Below are 23,532 nucleotides of genomic sequence, written 5' to 3' on the forward strand. Positions count from 1 at the left end.
CTTCCCACATATAGTATTACTACTCAAATGTCAATTATTTTTCTTTCATAGGTGTATGAACACACACATACACACACAACACATGAAAGTCCACATGTGTTTACATAGCCATGGTGGATATATTCATATATGTTCCCTTATCAATCCTCATAACTTCTTGTGAGGTAGGTATTAATGTTGCTTTATAGATGATGGGTAAAAAAATGTTATATGTTATGAAATGTAGTCCATATAAAAAGAAGATGAAAAAGAAAAATAGAGTTTTAATTAGGTCCTTATGATTTTCAAACCAAAGCTCTTGACCACTGTGAAAATCGTTTTCAAAGTGTTGCTGAAGAAACAGGAATCTCAAGCAGCCACTAGCTGCTTGACCATGGGAAAGATCTTTAAATTTTCTGTGCTACTGTTTCATAATATATAAAGTAACTATATAAATAACAATAGTCAAACTGTCAATAACATAGTAAATCAACAAGGATCTGTAAAAAATAGTGTACATAATAACTAGTGTTTTTATTTAATGTAATTCTTAGTGTCATTATCAACACAAGTCTGAGATTGTTTTCAATCTGCTAAAATGGATAAATGATACCAGAGAGTTATTGCTATTAGTTTGATACATATCATATGTGAGAGGCCCTTGCTTCACTGCACACATCAATCATTTAAATAATATATGTAAGCATCTCTAAAATGATTGTATTTCATCAAATACATTATCAATTCTTTCATAGAAACTCCGATATTATTTCATCATATTTTCATTGCCAATGCCCACGATCTCCTTAAAACAACTATTATAAGTAACCTCCTAACTGGTGTTTCTATCTCTGCCTTCCTGAATTTAAACCCACTACACTCAGGATTATGCAGACTTTTGGGGAAGTTATAGCCATGATTTCCCCTTCCTTAAATTTCTCTGCATGTACCCCCACCCCCATATTCTCCATTTCTGCCTATGGTCTTCTATTTCTACATCCTTTTCCTGACTTAATGGTCACTATGTATGCAAACACTCTTTCATTCCAGCCAATTATCTCAGATGTCCACATACACATACAACATCCTATCTTTTGGTTTATAAATATGCTTCATGACTATACTCATCAAAAACTTCAACTGGGAGGCAACTTGAGTCTTTGTCAAAAGCTAGAGGAATGATTTACTTTTTAATTATCAAAAAAAAAAAAACCTCATAAAAATCAGCCTTCACGAGATCCAGGAATTGAACTTTTATTAGAATGAATAAGTTTAACAGATGCAGTATCTCATTAATAAAAAGTGATATTTTTCAGGTACTGTAAAATTCAATAGGATATATATGGAGACTAGAAACAATGTTACAGAATTTGTTCTACTGGGGCTCTCAGAGAATCCACAGATGCAGAAAATCATATTTGTTGTGTTTTTCCTCATCTATGTCATCTCTGTGGTAGGAAATTTGCTCATCGTGGTCACCATCATTGCCACCTCATTGTCTGCATCCCCCATGTACTATTTCCTGGCCTATCTCTCCTTTATTGATGCCTGCTATGCCTCTGTCAATACTCCTAAGCTGATTGCAGATTCACTCCGTGAAAAGAAGACAATCCTATTCAATGGCTGCATGGCCCAAGTCTTTGGGGAACATTTCATCGGAGGTGCTGAGGTCATCCTCCTCACTGTGATGGCCTACGACCGCTATGTGGCCATCTGCAAGCCCTTACACTATGCGACCATCATGAATCGAAGGGTATGTGACCTGCTTATGGGTGTGGTATGGGTGGGAGGCTTTCTTCATGCCACCATACAGATCCTCTTCATCTTGCCACTGCCCTTCTGTGGTCCTAATGTCATAGATCACTTTATGTGTGACCTGAATCCTTTGCTCAACCTGGCCTGTATGGATACTCACACTCTAGGGCTCTTTGTTGCCGCCAACAGTGGGTTCATCTGTGTGTTGAACTTCCTCCTGTTGATGGGCTCCTATGTGGTGATTTTGCACTCTCTGAAGAACCAGACTGCAGAGGCAAGGCAGAAAGCCCTCTCCACCTGCGTCTCCCACATCACGGTAGTCGTCTTGTTCTTTGTGCCCTGCACATTTATGTACCTAAGACCTGCTGTTACTTTACCTATTGATAAAGCTGTTGCTGTGTTCTACACGATGATAACTCCCATGTTAAATCCCTTAATCTACAGCTTGAGAAATGCCCAGATGAAAAATGCCTTTAGAAAGTTGTGTAGTAGGAAAACTTTTCCAGGTGATAAATAAACGGGCCTGACGACTGACACTGATTCAAATGAGAAAAGGGTCAATAGGACATTTTGTATAACTTCATCAATAAATACTCATGGGAAGAAAAATAAATAACTGCTTTCATGATAATTTCCATATTTTATGGAGTAGAAGCAGGTTTAAGTAAATGAGAAAACATAAGCCAGGATTCTCCTTTGAATATTCAGAATTTCTTAATGCACTGAGGCTTTCATTTACCTTCTGTATTGATGTGTATTATTCATAGATTTTTCTACCAAAACTAAGTATGAAAAATAATAAAATATGTTGGTTTTAAGCAGTAATTGCTGTAACAGTCCGAAGAGTTAGGCACCATAATTATCCATATTTGGCAAGTGAGGAAACTGACAAAAAATGATTAGTCCACAAAGCAAGTATATTGAGGATGGATAACCAGAGGAAGACTGATTTCTCCTCCATATAATAACAGCTTTCAAGGTCACACAGTGATGATTGAAAGGTAAGAAATGATTAGGTGCTATTTATTGAATAGGGCTTCATTGAACATTGTATATATGTATGTATAATATAAGCATGTATATACACACACACATATTATGTTCACACAGAACGAGGTGTATTTCTGTGCATTTACATTGCGTGCCTATATGTTAGCTCATTATAACTATTTTAAGAAATTTTCTATTAGTAATTTTGTTCGTTTTTATGTATCTTAATGATAGCATGTTGGTTGTAACATTTTGGTATCATACTGTGTTTTTTTTTTAAAGATTTATTTATTTATGCATACAGAGCTGGGGGAACAGGCTGAGCAGGAATGGTGAGAGGATGCACCAGAGCCAGAGTGGGGAGTAGAATAGGCCGACTGAGGAAGCACACTGATGAGAGGAGCAGGGGGCGGGTCAGGAGAGGTCTGCCGCGCAATGTGGGTCACCCCCCGGGCAGGCAGGGATTGAACTCATGCTGAAGTGGCTTTAGCTTCTTAATGCTGTGTTTTACCCCGTTGCACCACCAGGAAGGAACAGTATCACACTGTATTTTAAGGATAAAAAAGCAATGGGTCATTGAAGTTTTTGATGGTAACTAAAAAGCTTACTATAAATTTCCAAGAAGTTTTTGTACACAGGTCCTTATCTTCAGCTGTTACCACATTATAAAGGGTAATAATTCAAATTTAAAAATAAAAGCATTTAAATATAAGATAGGCATTCAATTTATTAAATATAGATAATAATTGTAGCATACTTGCTAGTTAACAACCATTTATATGATACAGCATATGTCTGCTTTATAACAACTGGGTGAATGCATAAAAGGATAAAAAAGATGAAATAATGCAATAAAATTTTGAGAAAATAATTAGCAATGGTGGAGAACTTTTCCTTCTATTATCTAATTCAGACTCTGAGGAGAATTGTAATAAGTCCTTTTAGGGAACTACAGTTTACTTGTTTTCTTTTTAAACTGAAGAGTGAAAAGGAATTGAAATGGAGAATCTCAGTGAATGAACAATATTGACCTTGATATTCTGATCTTTCAGGAAAATGTTAACATCTCATGAATGTCATCTGGGTTATATTTGTCTGTTAATTTTATTTTCATTTCTAACATTTTAGTGTGAAATCTTTTTAGAAAAGTATCACTCCTTACATGTATTTAGTTTCTAGAGAAATGATTTTCATTCAACCTCTGACCATCGTTATTAACCAAAAAGAAATTTCACCCCTATGAAGTCACAGACACATTGATAGTTACATTTCAGAGGTGAATAACCAAATCTGGGTCCTCCATTTACTGAACTTAGGATACAATGAAAGATTCCCAGGGACATTTTTGAATGACAACAGTGTTATAAATGTAAGTTGTAGAACACAGAGAGGTAAGAAAAGCAACATTGAGGGACATATAACAATGAACTGAAGGGCAATAAAGACTCAGACAAAGACAAACTTTGAAAACTGAACCAGGAGTGGAAAGTGTGGAGGGGAGAAAATGAGGGAGGAACAGCACAAGTGATAGGGTGATGGGCTTTGGTGACCACACCCAAGGGCAGAAATCATATATTGCTCAAAAATTAAACTTAAAAATGACTCCATTTCTGAAAGGTTAAAATTGCTGCCCAATAGAGGAAAAGAAATCAGCAGGGTGAACAGGCATCCTTGGGAAAGCAAGACATAACCCAAATCCAGGACAATGGACAGAGCACACCTGATCTTTGCAATATGCTGAGCCTGGTGCTTTTAATTAAATGATTTACTGACCCCTACTGTGTATCATAAGCATGCAGATTGCTAGGTTTATAAGAGCCTCAGAAGCAAGATATAAAATTGGATCAAAAAATCAGGGCACCAAGCAGTACTTTGAGATATAGGTAGACGGGGCTTACTAACAAAGGCAGAGCAGTGCATGTTATTGCCATGATTTGGGGGTCAAGGAGGCAAGTGTGATATCTAGTGGTGCTAGTGAAGATGATGAATTTGGTGGACACTGCTGTGTCCTCCTCAAGTCCCCTTTTCCAGGCCATGGAACTTGCAGGGTCTTTCTCTTCTTGGAGGACACAAGTAGCTTATTCAGGGGCAATGTTAAGCCCACAATCCAATTACCCTGCTCAGAAAGGACTGGACATGGGCAGGACACATGTCTAGGAAATGGATTGGATAAAAAAATGCAAAATTTTCTAAACAGAGAATTTATTAGGAGGACTAAGGTAGATGAAGATTACAGACCCTAAGAACTAGGCAACCACAGTGATATGAGACCAATAGATGGAGAGAGATTTTTGTCTTCACTCCTGAACTAATTTCTTAGAGTGACATTATAATGCCACAAGAAGACAATAAAGCAGCAATGAAAACTAAGGGCATGATACCTGAAAAGGTAATCATGAGGCTACAAGTAATGTAGGTAATATTACAGGCAAACATGTAACAAAGGAAAATGATCATTAAAAAACCGTCATCAATAACATTAGGAAAACTAGGGGTAAGGTAAGACAAAGAGTAGATGAAAGCAAAGAAACCTAAAAGTAATACAGCATAAGTTATAATAGTTTAAGCAACATGAAATGAAGGAATCGACACCAGGAGTTTAAATATGGTGGCTACACTTGATACAGAAAAATATAACAAAAGTCATTCAAGAACAAGGCAGCAATACACTCCTGACAACCTTACAAAACTGGCAGTGGCAAGTGGGGGAGGGAATGAAGAGGGAAGGGACCCAAAGGGACATCGTGGAGAATTGTGGAGCACTGGCAGAGGGCAGGCATCGGAGTTTACATTTGTAGTTTTCAACCTATAAACCCTGAGCAGATAAAAAATGTAAATCTATTTTGCCTCAATAAACAAAATTTGGTAAAGAAAAACATCAATAATACAATGTGACAAAGTTGTGGAAAGCCTGAAACTCTCTTCTTGTGTTGTATATTGCTCTCCACAGTGTAATGCTCTCTTATTTCATACTGTCCAAACTGAATCCAATGACAACCCTGGGAAACTAGTTTTCTGATTACCTCTTTAAAAAATGTATTGACTTATTTACACATACAAGAACTGGGATTTGGCTAGAGGTGCAAGCAGTGAGTGATTCAACAGAGACAGAGGGGGAAGCAGAATAGGCAAATTGACATACACTGTTGAGGGGAAAAGTAGATGCAGTAAGGGCCATCTGCCACACCATGTGTGTAGTTCCCTGGCAGGGATCTACTCATGAAGCAGTTGCTGGGGATAGTTTCATAGCACTACGGCTTAATCCCTCACACCATTAAGGGGGCCCAGTTTTCTGTTTACTTCTGCACTCCTCAGATGAATGCACATACAATCTTTTTGCAATAAAGTACTTTAAGTGGCTCCCATTAAATTCATACTCTCATAGCTCTAGCTCCTATGCAGTCAGTGAGTTTTCTTCCAGAAAAGGCTTAACATTGATAAGAACACAAACATGAATACACAGGGAGCTATATCAGAGTTCCCCATCCTGAAACTTTGTTGCCTAGCTATTCACAGGACAGTCAGATGTCTTAGGAACCTGGGTTCACAAAGAGCCATGAGGCTTCATGTGTTCAAGTTCCAAGGCAGGTTATATGATTCCCCACTCAAAATGGGTGTTTCTCCAAGCAGTTTCTCGAGAATATCTGCTTCTAAGAAAAAGCCTTCCCATCAAAAGAGATAATTAATTCCTGGGAGGAGAAGAAGCATCTCTCTTTAAGAAAGAACTTCTGTGAGAATCTCTTTAAATACCCACACACTGCAAGCTGGACATGATGTTTTCTGATCACAATTTGAAGAGCAAGATTATTCCTGAGTTAAATGACACTTGAGAATGTGTTTGCTCCACACTTAATTCTTCTTGGCTTTGGGACCACAGCCACCTGCAGCCATTCTACAGTGCTTCAAATAAATCCTTCTAAATTCAAATCCTAAATATTTTTCTGGAAATGTTTTGAACTTTTAGTCTAGAAGGAAAGCTTTGACTTACAAACACACTTTCATAACAACTATTGTTTTGCTATTGAATATTTGGATATTCTTGTCTAAAGTATGATATTTCTTTCACATTGGATCTACTAACAAAAGGTCAATTTAAAGTTGGAATTGTTTCTGAACATTCCCAAGCATCATTAATTTCATTTAAGAATAAAAGGTAAGTTTTTCAATGTGTTGATGCTTATTAAATAGTGTTATATAATATGTAATACTTATTTTCCATTGTTCTTTAAATGCAATGATAGAACATTTCATCCTCACCCCATTTCTTCAAAAGATATTTGGGAAATATTAAAACTTGTCAGATAAAAACTTGAAAGCCATATATATTGAGTAAATTATGGGTTTCAGTTCCTGACAACAAGACAATCTGACAAAACTCATCATTAAAGTGAAACAAAACTTATCCTTTAAATGAAAGTATATATAAATACACTTCCCATATAGAACATGTACAATAATATTGAAGTTAATTCTTTTTGACCTCATGGCTTTGTTAACATTTTCTAAATATTATCAAAGTATCAAATCTTTCTGTCTCATAGGTGCACAGACACACACACAGAACAGATGGAAATCCATATGTGTTTACATAGCGGTGGCGAATATATTCATATATGTTTCCTTATCAGTACTCATAAAATCCTGTGAGGTAGGTATTAATATTGTTTTCTATATGAGTGATAAAAATATGTTCTATGTTGTTAATGTACCCCCCCCAAATATAAAGAATATGCAAGCAGAAAAGTAGAGTTTTCATTTGGTCCTTGTGATTTTTCAAACCAAAGTACATGACCAGTGTTTCAGAAGGAACAGAATGTCATGGTGTATAGGGGGAATGGAGTAGAGATACCTGGGTCAGAGGGAGAAGCCAAGATGAAAGGAACTTTCATGATGCCATCCCACATTTGATTTGATTTTTGAGAGTCCAAACACACACACACGTGTGTGTGTGTGTGTGTGTGTGTGTGTGCTTTCTTGGACATGTTTTCTACTCTGAAATTACTTCATGTGCATTAATCTCTGAAGTAGTTATAAAGTAGTTATAACTATTATGGTCATGTAAAAGGAGATTAGATCCATGTTGTTAATTAAAGCAACTGGGCATGGGGGAAGAATTGAGGAAAAAAATTTTAAACAAATATTCTGACATAATCTTGGTTCTGCGTATGGTCAGCTGCTTGATCTTGGGCAGGATGTTTAACTTCTCTGTATTTCCATTTTAAAATAAGTATATAAATAAGTATGGTCAACATGTCAAAATTTGTAGTAAAATCGACAGGTGTCTGCAAAAAAATAGTGTGCACTAATAATTGTTTTAAGTAATAAAAATAAGTAAGTCTGAGTATTACTCTCAACATAAATCTAAGATGGTTTTCACATTTGCAAAATGGATGTGATACCAGTCACAGTGATTTTGTCAGTCTTGTACTGAATCATATGTGACAGGCATTTTATCTTTGCCCATAACAATCATATATATGATATATATATATGATATAATCATATATATGTATATATATACATATATATCATTTCTTTTACAGTTGCTCCTACATGCTTTCATCATATTTCCATCACCAATGCCCTGTTTTTCTTTATTTCAACTATATAAGTAAACTCCTAACCAGTGCTTCTATCTCTACCTTCCAGAATTTAAGCCCACTTCACTCAGGAATATGCAGAAACCTTTACTGGAATTATATTAATGATTTCACATTTCTTAGATTTCTCTACATGATTACATTCATATTCTCAATTTCTAAACCATTGTTTACTATTAACTAGGAATAAAAGTTTAATAACTTTCTATTGGTAGGTTTATATCACTTTCCTGAGTTACCTAGCACATTGTATACAATCTACTCTTTCATGTCTCATGTTATCTGAGGTGGTCACAGGTACACATATGGTATCTACTTATTTGATAACAAATGTTCCTCATGTCTATACTCTCATCAAATACTTCACTTGAGTGATCTTCAAAAATTAGGCAAACCATTTTTTAATTAAAAAGTTCAAATCATCATGAAAGCCAAAATCCAATAGGATCCATGCACTTAAACTTTATTAGGATGAGTAATTTTAACAGATTCAATGCTTAAATAATAACAAGTGTTTTCTTTTATTCAGATGCTATACTAAACAATAAAATGTACATGGATACTGGAAACAATGTTACAGAATTTGTTCTACTGGGGCTCTCTGAGAATCCAAAAATGCAGAAAATCATATTTGTCATGTTTTTCCTCATCTACGTCATCTCTGTGGTAGGAAATATGCTCATCGTGGTCACCATCATTGCCACCTCATTGTCAGCATCCCCCATGTACTTTTTCCTGGCATATCTCTCCTTTATTGATGCCTGCTATACCTCTGTGAGTACACCTAAATTGATTGCAGATTCAATGCGTGAAAAGAAGACAATTCATTTCAATGGCTGCATGACCCAAGTCTTTGCAGACCATTTCTTAGGAGGCTCTGAGGTCATCCTCCTCACTGTAATGGCCTACGACCGCTATGTGGCCATCTGCAAGCCCTTACATTATACGACCATCATGAATCAACGGGTATGTGACCTGCTAATGGGAGTGGTGTGGGTGGGAGGCTTTCTTCATGGAGCCATACAGATCCTGTTCATATTCAGACTGCCCTACTGTGGACCTAATGTCATAGATCATTTTATGTGTGATCTGAATCCTTTGCTCAATCTTGCCTGCATGGACACCCACAAGCTAGGACTCTTTGTTGCTGCCAACAGTGGGTTTATCTGTCTGTTGAACTTCCTCCTCTTGATGGGCTCCTATGTGGTGATCTTGCACTCCCTAAAGAACCAGACCACAGAGGCAAGGCAGAAGGCCCTCTCCACCTGTGTCTCCCACATCACCGTGGTCATCATGTTCTTTGTGCCCTGCATAATTGTGTACCTGAGACCTGTAATGACTCTACCCATTGATAAAGCAGTTGCTGTGTTCTATTCTATGATAACACCCATGTTAAATCCATTAATCTATACTATGAGAAATTCCCAGATGAAAAATGCCTTTAGAAAATTGTTTAGTAGGAAAACATTTCCAGATGACAAATAAATGTTCTTGGAGACTGAAACTGATTCAACTGAGGGAAATTCAAGAGGAGATTCTGGATGACTTCATCAATGAATATTTATGAGAGGAAGAAAAAGCATTAACTGCTCATATAATAGAATCTGAATTTTATGGAGTAGAAACAGTTATAAGGAAATGAGGAAACCTAAGCCAGTAAGAATATCCTAATAAATTGGGGCTTTCATTTACCTTCTTTATCTATGGGTACTATTCATAGGCTCTTTTATCAAGAGTAAATATGAAATATCATATAAGATAATATATTGGTTTTAAGCAGTAATCACTGTAGCAATCCAGAGGTAAGCATCATAATAATCCATATTTGGCAAGTAGGAAACTCACAGAAATGGGTTGTCAACAAAGTGTATTGAGGACAGGTAACCAGAGACTGACTGATTTCTCACCCATATTATAATAGCTTACACAATCACAATGATGATTGAAATTGATGTAAGAATATGATGAAGTTGCTATTTATTGAACAGGGCTTTGTTGGGCATTATATATGTAACATATATAATACATGTATATTGAAGATATATACATAAACACATTAAATATACACAGATATGTGTATATCTAGGTATGAGCATTCATAATATGTATCTATTTCTACATGTTCCTATATGTTAGTTTATTATAACTAAATTCTAAAAATTTTTCCTTTAGTAACTTTTCATTTTTATGTATCTTAACTAATGATAATATGTTACATATGTTTTATGTATCTTAACTTATGATAATATGTGGCTTGCAACACTTTAATATCACTGTTTTAGAATACAAAAGCAATGGGTCATTGAAGCTTCGATGGTAACTAATAAGATTACACAATATTTTCAAAAATTTTGGTACACCTGTTACTATCTTAAACTGTTAACCTGTTAGAAAAATAATAAAAACATTTGCATATCTGACAAGAATTTCAATTTATTAAACAGTTACCCCATATGACATTACTGAGTGCATGAATAGAAGATTTAAAGAAGATAAAATAACACAATGAACTTAGAAGTGTTAAATAACAATAAATAGAAGAGATATTTTTCCTCCTTTATCTGATTCACTCTAAGAAATTTCTAATTAGACCTTTTAGGAACATTAATTTGTTTCCTCTTTAAAGAGTGAAAAAGAAATTAAAAGGAGAATTTCAGTGAATGAGCAATATCAACATTAATATCCTGTTCTCTCAACAAAATTTTATCATCTTATAAAAGTAAATTCATTATATTAAATTATATTTGCCTGTTCATCATTTTTATTTCTAAGATTTGAGGATAGTTTCTTTCTTTCTTTCTTTTTTAGAATAGGTATCACTCTCTACATACAATGCATTTTCTGGAAAAATAATTTTCATTTATTCCTCTGTCCATTATTATTAATAAAAAGAAATGTCCATCCCTACTAAGTTAGCAGACACACTGATAGTTGAATTTCAGATGTGAATAAACATATCCAGGTCTTTATTGATCTAAGGTTACACAAAAATCCCAGAAATAGCAGTAAATGACAACAGAATATTATAAATGTAAAATGGTGGAGCACAGAGAGAGAAAAGCAACATTGAGGGACACATAACAGTGACTGAAGGACAATAAAGACTCAAAGAAAAACTTTGAAAGCTGAACCAGAAGTGAAGCCGGAGGGTAAAAGTTTGGGAGTGCAGAGTATGAGGAAGGAGCAGCACAAGTAATACAGAGATAGGCCTTGGGTGCTTTGAAGGTGGGAGGGTTGTAGTGACCACATCTAAGGGCAGAAATCATATATTGTCCAAAAATTAAATTAAAAAAAAAAAGACTCCTGTTTGAACGATGTAAAATTGTTCCCTAATAGAGAAAAAGAAATCAGCAGGGTGAAAAAGAAATCAGCACAGTGAATAGGCATGAACTGAAGAGGATCCTCATCAGGAAAGGAAGATATAACTAAAGTTGGGGGTTGACAAGAGTAAGCACACACCTCACCGATGCACTATGGCTGAGCTTATTACTCTAGTAATTCAATAGTGATCACTGACACCCCTACTGTGTGGCAGAAAATTGGAACAATGAGCTTGGGAAGATTCAGAAGGAAGGCAGAAAATTGGGTCAAAAATCAGAGAAGACTAAGCTATTCTTTGGGAGGCAGGTAGAAGGGCCTTAACTAGCAAAGATAGAGCTGTGCATGTTATTGTCATGATTTGGGGATCAAGGATCGAAGTCTGAAATCTAGTGGTACCAGTGAAAGTGCAGATCGTGGTGGATGCTGCTGTGTCCAGCTCAACCTCTTTCCCAGGCCATGATGCTGCAGGTTTTCTGCCTGCTTGGGGCACAGGACTAGCTCATTCAGGGGCAGAGTATGCCCACAATCCAGTCACATGCTGAGAAATGACTGGACGTGGGCAGAGCAGAGACACTTGTCTGGGAAATTGGAACCAAGCCACAGGGTTGAAATTACTTGTATGATTTATAAGATGCTGAGTAAAGAGATGATTAGAATATTAGTATCTTCTCAGTGAGAATCCAAGAAAGAAATAGGGAGAGGAGGATGAATAGGAAGGACACAGACAAATTTTAGGGTGGTGAACATACTGTACTATGCCACAATGTGGATTCATAGCAAGGTAAATTTTTCCTAGTGCTTACAAAATCCAGTGAGGGAGTGAGCCGTAAAGTTAGCTGTCAATACTGTGTGACAATGATGTGCCAATGTAAGCTCATCATTGGTAACACATGGGTCACTCTTTGGGTTTGGAGATGGACAATGGCTGCAGGATGTGCTTCTGTGAAAGCACAGCTACATGTGAAATCTCTTTACCTTCTTTCGATTAGATGAAGCTACAATTGCTCTACAAAAGCAAATTCTTACAAATCAAAACATAAAACATGTTATCAAAGCTAAGAGTACAGTGGGTTTCCTCATTTCCCTACTTGGAGATAAATGCTAAATTTGGGGGGTTACAGACATCACTCATTTTGTTGTTATTATTAACTTACTGTGAATACCATAAAGGAACATTCTCAGTATGAACTGTTAACATTTACATAAATATGTACTGTTAACATTTATATAAATAGAGATGTTATGTTTGAAGACTTGTTAATACTTTTTTTCAAGAAATCACATGTGACTTTATGCTATTTCAGATTTCAGTGAAAGATGTCTTTCCCCAGCTGTTTTTCACATGCCTGTGTGTACACAGGCATCTCTTTCATTTTTCTTTTGCCTTTCTTCAATAAATTTGGCATGCATTAATGGAAAATAAATATATTATTTTCTGTCATAAAACATGATTTTTTTATACAAAAGCTAGTCATTTTCCATATATTCCTCTTCAACCTCAAGACTGAACATGGTTTTGTGATATTTTTTTTTATTACAAAGTTTATTTTTACATCATTTTGCACATTTTTTTTCCATCTCAATTGTAATCCCCGTGGGTTTCCCATCACCAAATCACCCCTGTGCCACCACCATAGTCCCATGCATTTCCCTGGTTTTGTGATATTTTTTAAAGCTACATTTACAAGTGATAACTGTTTTGTACTAATAACAGCTGATATTCAACTTCTCTCTCCAGGAACAACAGTGATTCGACTTGATTCTTCTTTCTCACTATATTTTCGTTGTTCACCTCTCTACAGTTCCCTCTGAATGATTGTGACTTTCATTGCATTTACATATTCTAAAACTCATTCCACATTTTAATTAACTTCCTTTACATAAATCAACATATCCAGAGTCTTCTGTGCTGTCATTTAACTCAGGAGACTTTAGTTTAAATCCTATTAAGCATACACAAAAACCTGTCATCATCTTTTGCTTTTCCCCAGAAAATATTTCTCAGATATTTCTTCCTCATTATACCTACAAAATAATTTGCTTTATATATTTAACACAATATGCATTTTAACTAATAAACATTATTGAAGTTAATTAGTTTAATAGATTAATAGTAACTAGTACAACTCATTGGTTTGGTAAACTAATAAAATTTATTAGTTTTAGGTATACAGAAAAATTGAGTGAAAGTACCAAGAAAAAAAAAATCCACTGCCTAGGCAGAGCAACACCCATACCAAAGAGATACATTTATTACCAAAATAATGAACCAACATTGATGCATTATTTACAAAAACTCATGTTTAGATTTGCGTTCATGCTTGGTTTTGGCCAATTATGGGTTTTGTCTCCTGTAATGACAATGTCCAACACTTTAGTAATGTAAAGAATAGTTTTATTGCTCCCAAATATTCTCTAAGCTTCCCCATTTTTCCTCTTTTCCCTCGCCCTGTCACCACCCCACAGCTCCCCACCCTGCACCCTGGGCAAGCTCTCATCACTTCAGTTTCTGTGTCTCCCCTTTTGCAGATGCTCACGTAGGTGAAACCATCCTGCCTATGCTTCATGGCTTGTTACGTCATTTCTTTACAGCTCTGAATAATAGTCCATAGTTATGATGTACCACAATTAATTAATTCACTTATTGAAGGATGCTATGGTATCACCCAGGTTTGGCAACTATGAATAAAGCTGCCCTACACGTCCAAGCTCAATCAAAATGTAATTTTAGGATTATTTTCTTCCTTTGTTTTGAGACCACATAATGTTTTACTTTGCTTTTTTGAAAGTTTTTTCTTTGTACAAGGAAGTGTCTTTCTGGAACCAATGATGACCACTTTATCTATTGATTTAGTCAAATATGAGTGGGTGAACACTTCATTTTGTTAAATAGTTCCTTATATTTTATGCAAATGCTACTAAATTTTGACCAGCAGATGTGATGCCAATCCCTCCATTTTTAGCTTTCTGAGTTGTATAGTTTCACTCTCTCTTTACTAGTAATTATTTATTTCAAAGAGAAGTTATGAACATTGAGACTCTTTAAAACAGATTATCTCTAAATAACTGATTTCTGATGGCTCTAGTGGATATGGACACCTTGCCAGATTTTAATTATTAATATTAGATTGCAACTTTCCCACTACACAGAATATGACATCATGTAGTTTAGAACTTAAGTAAAAAGTTTTAATAAAATTATCAACTGAATTTCCCTTTAGTGACTAATATTAAATTGTCTTATTTTCATTGAGCCTATATATATATATATATGGAATCATGTACACACACACACACACACACACATATATATATATATGCAGACACTAACACATTTTTCATGTTCTACAAAACAATTTAGTCTCCAATTAATTTTTTTAGGTAACAGGTATTCCTTTTAGGATAGAATATGAATATAAAATCTATGAAAGTCACCTGACATATTTTGCTTATATATATAATATATATATAATACATATATTATATATATAAGCAAGTATATACATATATAATATGTATTATATACATTATATATGTCTTCTATATAACATAATATATAATATAGTACAGTATAGTATAGTATATGATATATATGTTTATATATATGTAGTCATTAAATTTCTTCAAATTACCTGTTTATTTCTTTTGAAATCAATGTTTGACACCAAAGTTTCCTCATGGTATTTTTCATCTCTGCATTTCTCAGGGTGTAGATTAAGGGATTGAACATAGGAGCAACAATGGTGTAAAACAGAGCAAATATCTTGTCCTCAGGGTAAGTAGTAGGAGGTCTAAGGTAGATGAAGATCACAGGAGCAAAGTATAAGAGGACCACAGTGATATGAGACCAACAGGTAGAGAGAGCTTTGCGTCTTCCCTCAGCAGACTGATTTCTTAGAGTGTATAATATAATGCCATAGGAAAGAAATAAAATAACAACAGTAACTAAGGACATAACACCTGAAAAGGTAATGACGATGACACCAGTGAGGTAGGTGTCAGTGCAGGCAACTTTTAACAAAGGGAAAACATCACAAAAATAGTGATCGATTTCATTAGGACCACAGAAGGGCAAAATGATTGACATGAAAAAGAGAGGAAAGGCATGGACAGCTGCAGCAACCCAAGCCGCAAAGACCAGGAGATCACATCTTGTCCTGTTCATGATAATCATGTAGTGGAGAGGTTTGCAGATGGCAACATAGCGATCATAAGCCATGGAGGTAAGAATAAAGACTTCAACAGCTCCAAACAAGTGCAAGGTGAAGATCTGCAACATGCAGCTGCTATAGGAAATGGTCTTTCTCTCCACCAGCAAGTCACTGATTAACTTGGGTGTGACAGTGGAGGTATAGCAGATGTCCATGGTCGACAAGTGGATGAGGAAATAGTACATTGGCTGGTCAAAAAGAGGACTGCAGCGAATGGAGATAAGGATCACAAGATTTCCAACCAAGAGGGCAATGTAACAGAGTAAGAAAAATGCAAAGCAAAATATTTGCACATTCTTGTCATAAGAAAGTCCTAGAAGAATGAATTCTGAGAAGTTTCTCTGGCTTTCCATATATTTGAGTCTGGTCTACATTATATACAAAGGAACTCTTTGTCTGAAATAAATAAATCATAAAATTTGGTGACAGCATGGTTACAATAATATGATTTATTAAAATGCAGATTGATGTGAGTGGTGTTTTAATATTTATCATGCTTTATTTATTGCACTACGTGCTTTCACATATTTGTATTATAAATATATTGTAGATATTTATGCTATCATAAGAGTGATCATAGATTTTACTTGATACTACTAATAGTCTAATTTTTAAATATGATTTTAATGATAAAAATAATTTAATACTTCACATAATATAGGATAAGTAACTTAAAATATTTTTTGTTTATTTTCCAGTTCTGTGCTATATAGACCTAGTTATGACATTTTAAGGTGTGTATGCTAGGGGATATGATTTTAACTATAATGTGAGATTCTAAGTAAAGTAGAATATTTGATTTTAACATCATATAAAACATCTTACCTTCCTATATGCAACAGAAAAAAAGTAATTTTCTATCAATGTTCAGCTGTTAACATTAGCTTAAAAATAGAAATATTTCATAAATTGGGGATCATTGAACTATTTTCTGTTTATTGCACTCGGTAAGAGCCTTTGTTTATATTTTAGAATTGATGTTAATTTTCACATACATTTATTTATATAAAATAAATTTATTTGCTGAAAATTATTATATAAACAGACTTCTAATTACATGATACAAATCTTCTTAATCTCTCATTTTAAAAATACTAGCAATTCTTCAGAATTTGAAAGACACACATGAATGTGAAAACAAAAGACATTATTTGCTATCAATGATCATGCAAGGGTGTCAAGAGAACAGCAATGAAAAATTATATGCACCTCCATCTGAGTAGTATAGACCCTGTAAGATGATGGGGTCCCAGTTTGCCCTTTGGAGTATTTATATGGGGAACGTGTATGAAGTAGCTAGTACAACATTGTATTCTAGCATTATCTAAAACATTTTAAATAATTCTCCTTCAGTTTGACAATAAAAGAAAATTCTTATATCAGGGTTCTTGTTTTCAATATCATGGAAAACATACTATATGGTTCATCTTTAAGAAGAGGAAAATGGGAGTAGAATTATTATAAAACATCATAGTGATATTAAGGGAAGAATTGAGGTAACAGGTAAAAATGAACAAGTTGGACAATCACTGAGAAGTGGTTAGACAATGGCAATATAGATGAGTCAGAAATGTTGAGGAATGTGGAATAATCAGACCACTGTTACGCTAAACTAATGCTTAATCTTTTTATATCTTCTTTACTTCCTACATGAAATATAGATATATGTACAGAATTCAGAAATTTATGAGGAATACAAGAACTAATAGAGAATGTCCAATATCAAATACAATTCAAAACAGTTATTTCCTTTTACAGTGATTCTTCCTTTAGGGCATCAATCACAAGCCACAGAAATTGTCATACAAGACACATGAGGTTAAAGGATAAAAAAGAGAAGGAAAGAAGGAAGAAAGGGTGGAAGGAAGGAGGGTGGGAAAGATACAGAGAGGAAGTGAATAAAACGTGTTAACTTGAAGATAGATTGGTTATCGTAGGCCAATTTTTAGCAGTTCACTACCTATTTTCTTTTGTATGACAAAAAAAAATATAATCCATTACTTTATTTCTTGAAATTATGCATGTATTTGGGTTATATATCTATATAGAAATGGAAGCCCTTATATTTAAATAACAGTTTCAATCACATATTCCAATTTTTCCTCTATGTATGTGAATGCACCATGTTATAAACTTACCTTGTTGATTCAAATGGAACTAGTCTATTTTAGGATGGAAGGTGTCTTGCAATATAGGAATGCTTCATTATTGGAGATCTTCAAACATACACTGGACTCTTTAACAGTAACATGAAGGAATATATACAACCACAAGTTTGCAATAGTTCACTAAGCATTAGATGTATTTAACCATGTTATTAATAGCTAATTTTGCTTATGAAAAATTAAAACTACATAGAGATAGAACATTTCTAAAATCATCACTTTATCATATGCTGCCTGAAATGTTGCAAATTTTAAGCAAACTTCTATAGAATTGCTCAAAGAACATATAATTAATCTAGAACATGTTTGAGACGCCCATCCCATACAAAGGTGACAAGAATATTTTTTTTTAAGCAGATTTGAATAATTATTAGTTTACCACTCAACTCCTTTTGGATGCACTTCAACCTCATATACTCTTAATAATTTGCCTTTCATGCCAAAATCTAAAAGAAAATGCATGCATTCCAAAGTAGTGGCTCATGTTTACCCAAACTGGTTCTCTGAAAATATTCTTGAATCTAAGCACATCCTAAAACTTGCACAAAGTTTGCAAGGGGAGATTTCAAGTGTTCATAAAGTACTTCAATGATATAAGAAGTGCATATCTATCCATTAGGAAAGCAGACATTTTCAATCCATATTTAACACAATTCTAGCTCAGAATAAAATAGAAACAAAAAGTATTTTAAAATCCAGCAAAACTACCTCAATATTTAGATTTAAGGACTCATCTGTTTTATGCTTCTATCTGAGAAAATGTGGTTCAGAAGAACAAAATATAAATGCAAGCACAACACAAAATTAATAGGTCTTGGAAGACTTGAAGTAATTATATCCCCAATGGCATTCTTGCGTGCATCTGGCCAAATGTTGTTAAACCAATGGCCATTGGATGTTCACCTTCTTTACTTGTATTAGATTGTCTCACACTATTTCCCAGGAGTCCAATAAGTCAAAAGGTGAAGCTCAAGAAACATGGACTGTTCTGTGTTATTCCAGCTTCCTGAAAAATGAGGAAACCCATGTAGTCTCTAAATGTATTATATTCACTTTCAGAAATCTGAGCTGAGACAGGGAAAAGAGAGCCAAGCATGGACACTCCAATCCAGGTGCAGACTACCATCGAAATTCTAAATGTGTAGAATATGAAATTTCATAAAATCTGTGAGCTGCCATGTAATTTCTATGTGGATGATGTTAGTTAGTGGCATTTGCTCAGAAAATGGGAGGCAAAGAAAAGCAAGTTAAGATAATAAACAGTTATTTCTACATGAAGTTGGCAGAGATGAAAAATGGAAATAAAAATAGCAAAAATCAGAAGAAAGTGCTCCAACTACAGCAATGTTTTTATGCACTTCATTTCAGGTCTGCTGATCCATGTGTATCAGCTTCCTTGCTGAGGATTGAATTTTTCAACATATATATTTTTCATGTATATTTTTCAACATATACATTTAAATCTGGTGGTGATGTCTTTTGTGTTAGTAACTGTTGAGATTCAGTTCCCCTTTGCTGTAACATTTCTATAATTGTTTTTGTAATTGTAGTTCCCTCATTATGTTTACTGCTTTTTAACTCTTTATGTCATGTCTCCAGAATGATCATAAATGTTCCCTTGTAAGTACTTACTGTAAAATTGTATTGTTTCATAAAAAGATCAATCCAGTCTGCTCTGTGTTGTGACTTTTGCCATTGACTTACTGGACCTCACTTCCAATGCTACCAAGCAAATTGCACAAAAGCCCAGCCATACCAGTTTCTTTGGTTTCCCCAGTACATATTTCCCAGATGTCTCAGCTTTGTTAGAGTTGAAAAGCAATGCACTGTGCCAGAATATTTTTTATGAGAAATAAACTTTATTTTCAGAAAACTGGAGTGAAAAGAACAGAGGTTGCTAAATGTTACTTGTCATCACAGAGGGACTACCTCCCCCTCCAGAGTACAACATTTATTAAGTGAACCTAAGTTGATGCGTTATTATTAACAAAAATCAGTAAGTTACATGAACAAAAGTTCATAGTTTCACCATAGGTGTTGTACAGTCTGGATTTTTTTTCAGACAAAACAACAATATCCACAATGCAGCAACATATAGGAAACTTTCATTATCCCAAATCCTCTGCTCCTCCTTTTCAGTGTTTACGCCACCTGTGCCCAACCCTTGAGGTCCAGTGACTGGTTGGTGTCTTCAGTGCTTTGCCTTATCCAGAGATCTTAGGTAGATTAGGTAGACTGTCCAAATTGACTTCTTTATATGTAATATGCATTTAAATTTCAGTATGTGATTTTAGGAGCAGTGAAAGCACAAAGAATTAGTGTGGATAGTTCCTACTTTAATTATAGGAAGGCATATCCCAAGGTCTGGATCCAAATACCCTCAACTGACTTAAAACCTATTAAGTGGGTAAAGACATTTTTTTAAACAATTCCTGAACATTATAAGAAATGTTATTAAATCTTAATTAAAAGGTGAAGTTGCAGAAAGTTTGATTCAGTATGTGAAATATATATTTTCATCATTACTAGCTATTATTTATTTCAAAGTAATGTCAGAAGTACTAACATGGTTTCGCACAGATTTTTAACCTAAACATTTCTTTATTACACACTTGATTTCTGATGACACTAGAGATGCATCTGATATTCTATCAGAACTTTAAATTTGTCAATATAAAAATATAATTTTATTATAACTTCCTCCCTAACACAGAAAATGAGATACTATGTAGTTTGAACCTAAGACAAAATTTTAATAACATCCTCATTAAATATTGTCTTTACAATTCACTGATCTATATAATGCCTTATTTTCTTTGATAATTGATTCTTCTCTGGTAATTCAATTTTTCATACCAGTAACCCCACATATATTATCTAAGTGTTCCACAAAATCAATTACTAATTAATTATGGTATGCAAATTTTAAATTTTATTGGTACTTAGTTAGAAATTGAGTTCTAGTTCTCTTATTTTTTTTTCCATCAATAGATATTGCAAAGTAAAGCTAAGCAGCTTTCCTGGCTTATCATTCACATCTACCCTTTTTATTTGATTATATGTTTGACACTATATTCTTCCATAGTTAATGTGTTTACTTTCAAAAATAACTTTTCTTAAGTTGTTCTTCATCTGCATATCTCATAGTGTTTTCTAAGGAATTGAACATAGGAGAAACAATCGTATAAAATAATGAAAATATTTTATCCTCAGGAAAAGTAGTAGGAGGTCTAAGGTAGAAGAAGATTACAGAGCAAAGGATAAGATGGTCATGGTGATATGAAACCAACTGATGGAGAGACCTTTGTGTCTTCCCTCAGTGGACTGATTTCTGAGAGTGAACTGAAAACACCATAGGAAAGAAACAAAACAACAGAGTAACTAAGGACATGATACCTGAAAAGATGATCATGAAGATACCAGTGATGTAGCTTTCAGTACAGGCAACATTTAAGAAAGGAAAAATCACATATCACAAAAATAGTGATCAGTATCAATGGGAAAATTGGGATGAGTTAGGACAATCAGTAGATAAAAGTAAGGAAAAAATAAATAACAAGCACAACTTATAAATATTTTAGCAACACTAAAGAGCCCAACATTAAATATGGTAGCTAACAAGTATAACAAACATCATTCAAGAACAATTCAGTAATACCCACCTGACATCTGATTACAGAACTGTGGCACTGTGAGGAGATTGGTGGGTGGGATTGAGGGAGGGAATGGGCCCAATGGAACATGGTGGAGAATTGTGGGACATTGGTGGAGGGCAGGGCATCAGAGTTTACATTTCTAGTTTTCAAACTATAAACTTTGAAGCATATAAAAGATTTAAACCTATTTTACCTCAATAAACATAATTTGGGAAAGAAAAGTGTTAACAATACAACATGACAGAGCTGTGGAATGCCTGGAACTCTCTTCCTTCATTGGAGATGACTCTCCAATTGTAATGGTGCCTAGTATTTCACACTGACCAGGTTGTGAGTCCCTGGGCTAACCAAGCAGAGAAGCTAGTTTTCTGTTTACCTCTGCACTCCTCAGATGAATGTGCAAAACAACTCAATAGAGTCAAAAACTTTAAGTGGCTGCCATTATTAAGTTTACTCTCATAGCTCTAGCTCCCAGCAATCATCAGTGGGTTCCCAGAAAGAGCTTACATGGATAAGAACACAGATGTGAGTCCACAGGGAGCCACACCAGGTTCTCCACCCTGAAATTTTGTTGCCTTGCTATTCACATGACAGGCGTCTTAGAAACCTGGATTCACATAGAGCAGTAAGGATCCATGTGTTCAGGTTCTAAGTGTAGAGAATACAATTCCCTGCTCAAAAATGGGTTTTTCTCCAACCCATTGTCTCTCCAGAATACCTGCTTCTAAGAAAGATTCTTCTCATCAAAGGAGATAATTAATTCCTGGGAGAAGAAACATGTCATTAAAGAAGAGCTTTTGGGGGGATCTCTTTTAAATACTCAAACAGTGCAAACTGGACATGATTTTTAAGGACCAAATTTTGAAAAAAACGATAGCTCATGAGTTAAATGACACTTGAGAAGGTGTTTGCTCCACACTTGCCACTTCTTAACCCCGGGACCAGAGCCACCCGCAGTGACCAGAGCCACCCGCAGTGACCAGAGCCACCCGCAGCTGTTCCCCAGTGCTTCAAATAAATCCTTCTATAGTCAAATCCTACATTTTTTTCAGTAATTTTCAGGTAATTTTCTTCCCTAGAAGGGAAGCTTTGATTGCAGGCAGATTTTCATAGCAATTATTGATTAGATTTTGAATTATTAGTATATTTCCATCCCAAGTGTGATAAATTTTTCATATGGATCTACAAACCAAAGGTCAGTTTACAGTTGGGATTATTTCTGAACATTCCCAAACAGCATGATGTTCTTTAAGACTAAACGGTAAGTTGTTTTTTTTTTTTAATATTGTTCATGCTTATTAAAGATTGTTATTTTCCATGTAGTAACTATGTTTCATTGCACTTTAAATGCAATCATAGAACATTTCATCTTCATCCCAAGACTTCGAAAGATAATTGGAAAATATTAAAATTTGACAGATGTAAACTTGGAAGCCATGGAGATAAGTAAATTTTGGTTCCAGTTCCTTCATACCAAACACCCCAGGACACATCCTGTGGCAATTGATTGTGAAAACTAAATTGAAACTTATATACAATTTCCACATAGAAAATACATATATATGAATGGTACATGACAAGTCATCAGTCATTTAGTAAAGGCACAAGTAGAAGAAAACACTTATTCTATACTGTGTTGTGTGAGCTTCGTAATTACAATACTGAAGATGATTCTTTGTGAACTTACACTTTGTTAACTTTTTCTAAGTATTATTATTCAAAATTTCAATTCTTTCTCTCTTCTCACACACTCTTCTAAGTATTATTGCTGAAAATTTCAATTCTTTCTCTCTCCTAGGTGCTCACACACTCTCAAAAACAAAAAATGAAAATCCATATGCATTTACATAGCCTT

The 23,532-nt window shown here is 34.7% G+C and overlaps 3 protein-coding genes across 3 annotated transcripts; 2 read left to right on the top strand and 1 right to left on the bottom strand.

The window, feature by feature from the left end:
- Positions 1 to 1,321: 1,321 nt before the first annotated feature.
- On the top strand, positions 1,322 to 2,251 carry LOC101626409 (olfactory receptor 4C46-like). Its single transcript, XM_004683527.1, has one exon. The coding sequence runs from the start codon at positions 1,322 to 1,324 to the stop codon at positions 2,249 to 2,251; it is 930 nt and encodes a 309-aa protein (XP_004683584.1).
- Positions 2,252 to 8,879: 6,628 nt separating this feature from the next.
- LOC101626646 (olfactory receptor 4C46-like) lies at positions 8,880 to 9,809 on the top strand. The gene has a single exon (XM_004683528.1). It carries the CDS (start codon positions 8,880 to 8,882, stop codon positions 9,807 to 9,809), a length of 930 nt encoding a protein of 309 aa, XP_004683585.1.
- Positions 9,810 to 15,273: 5,464 nt separating this feature from the next.
- On the bottom strand, positions 15,274 to 16,209 carry LOC101626876 (olfactory receptor 4P4-like). The gene has a single exon (XM_004683529.1). The coding sequence runs from the start codon at positions 16,207 to 16,209 to the stop codon at positions 15,274 to 15,276; it is 936 nt and encodes a 311-aa protein (XP_004683586.1).
- Positions 16,210 to 23,532: the final 7,323 nt, after the last annotated feature.

Source organism: Condylura cristata, unplaced genomic scaffold (assembly GCF_000260355.1).
Source record: "Condylura cristata isolate star-nosed mole 26May11 unplaced genomic scaffold, ConCri1.0 scaffold00015, whole genome shotgun sequence".
Lineage (NCBI taxonomy): Eukaryota > Metazoa > Chordata > Mammalia > Eulipotyphla > Talpidae > Condylura > Condylura cristata.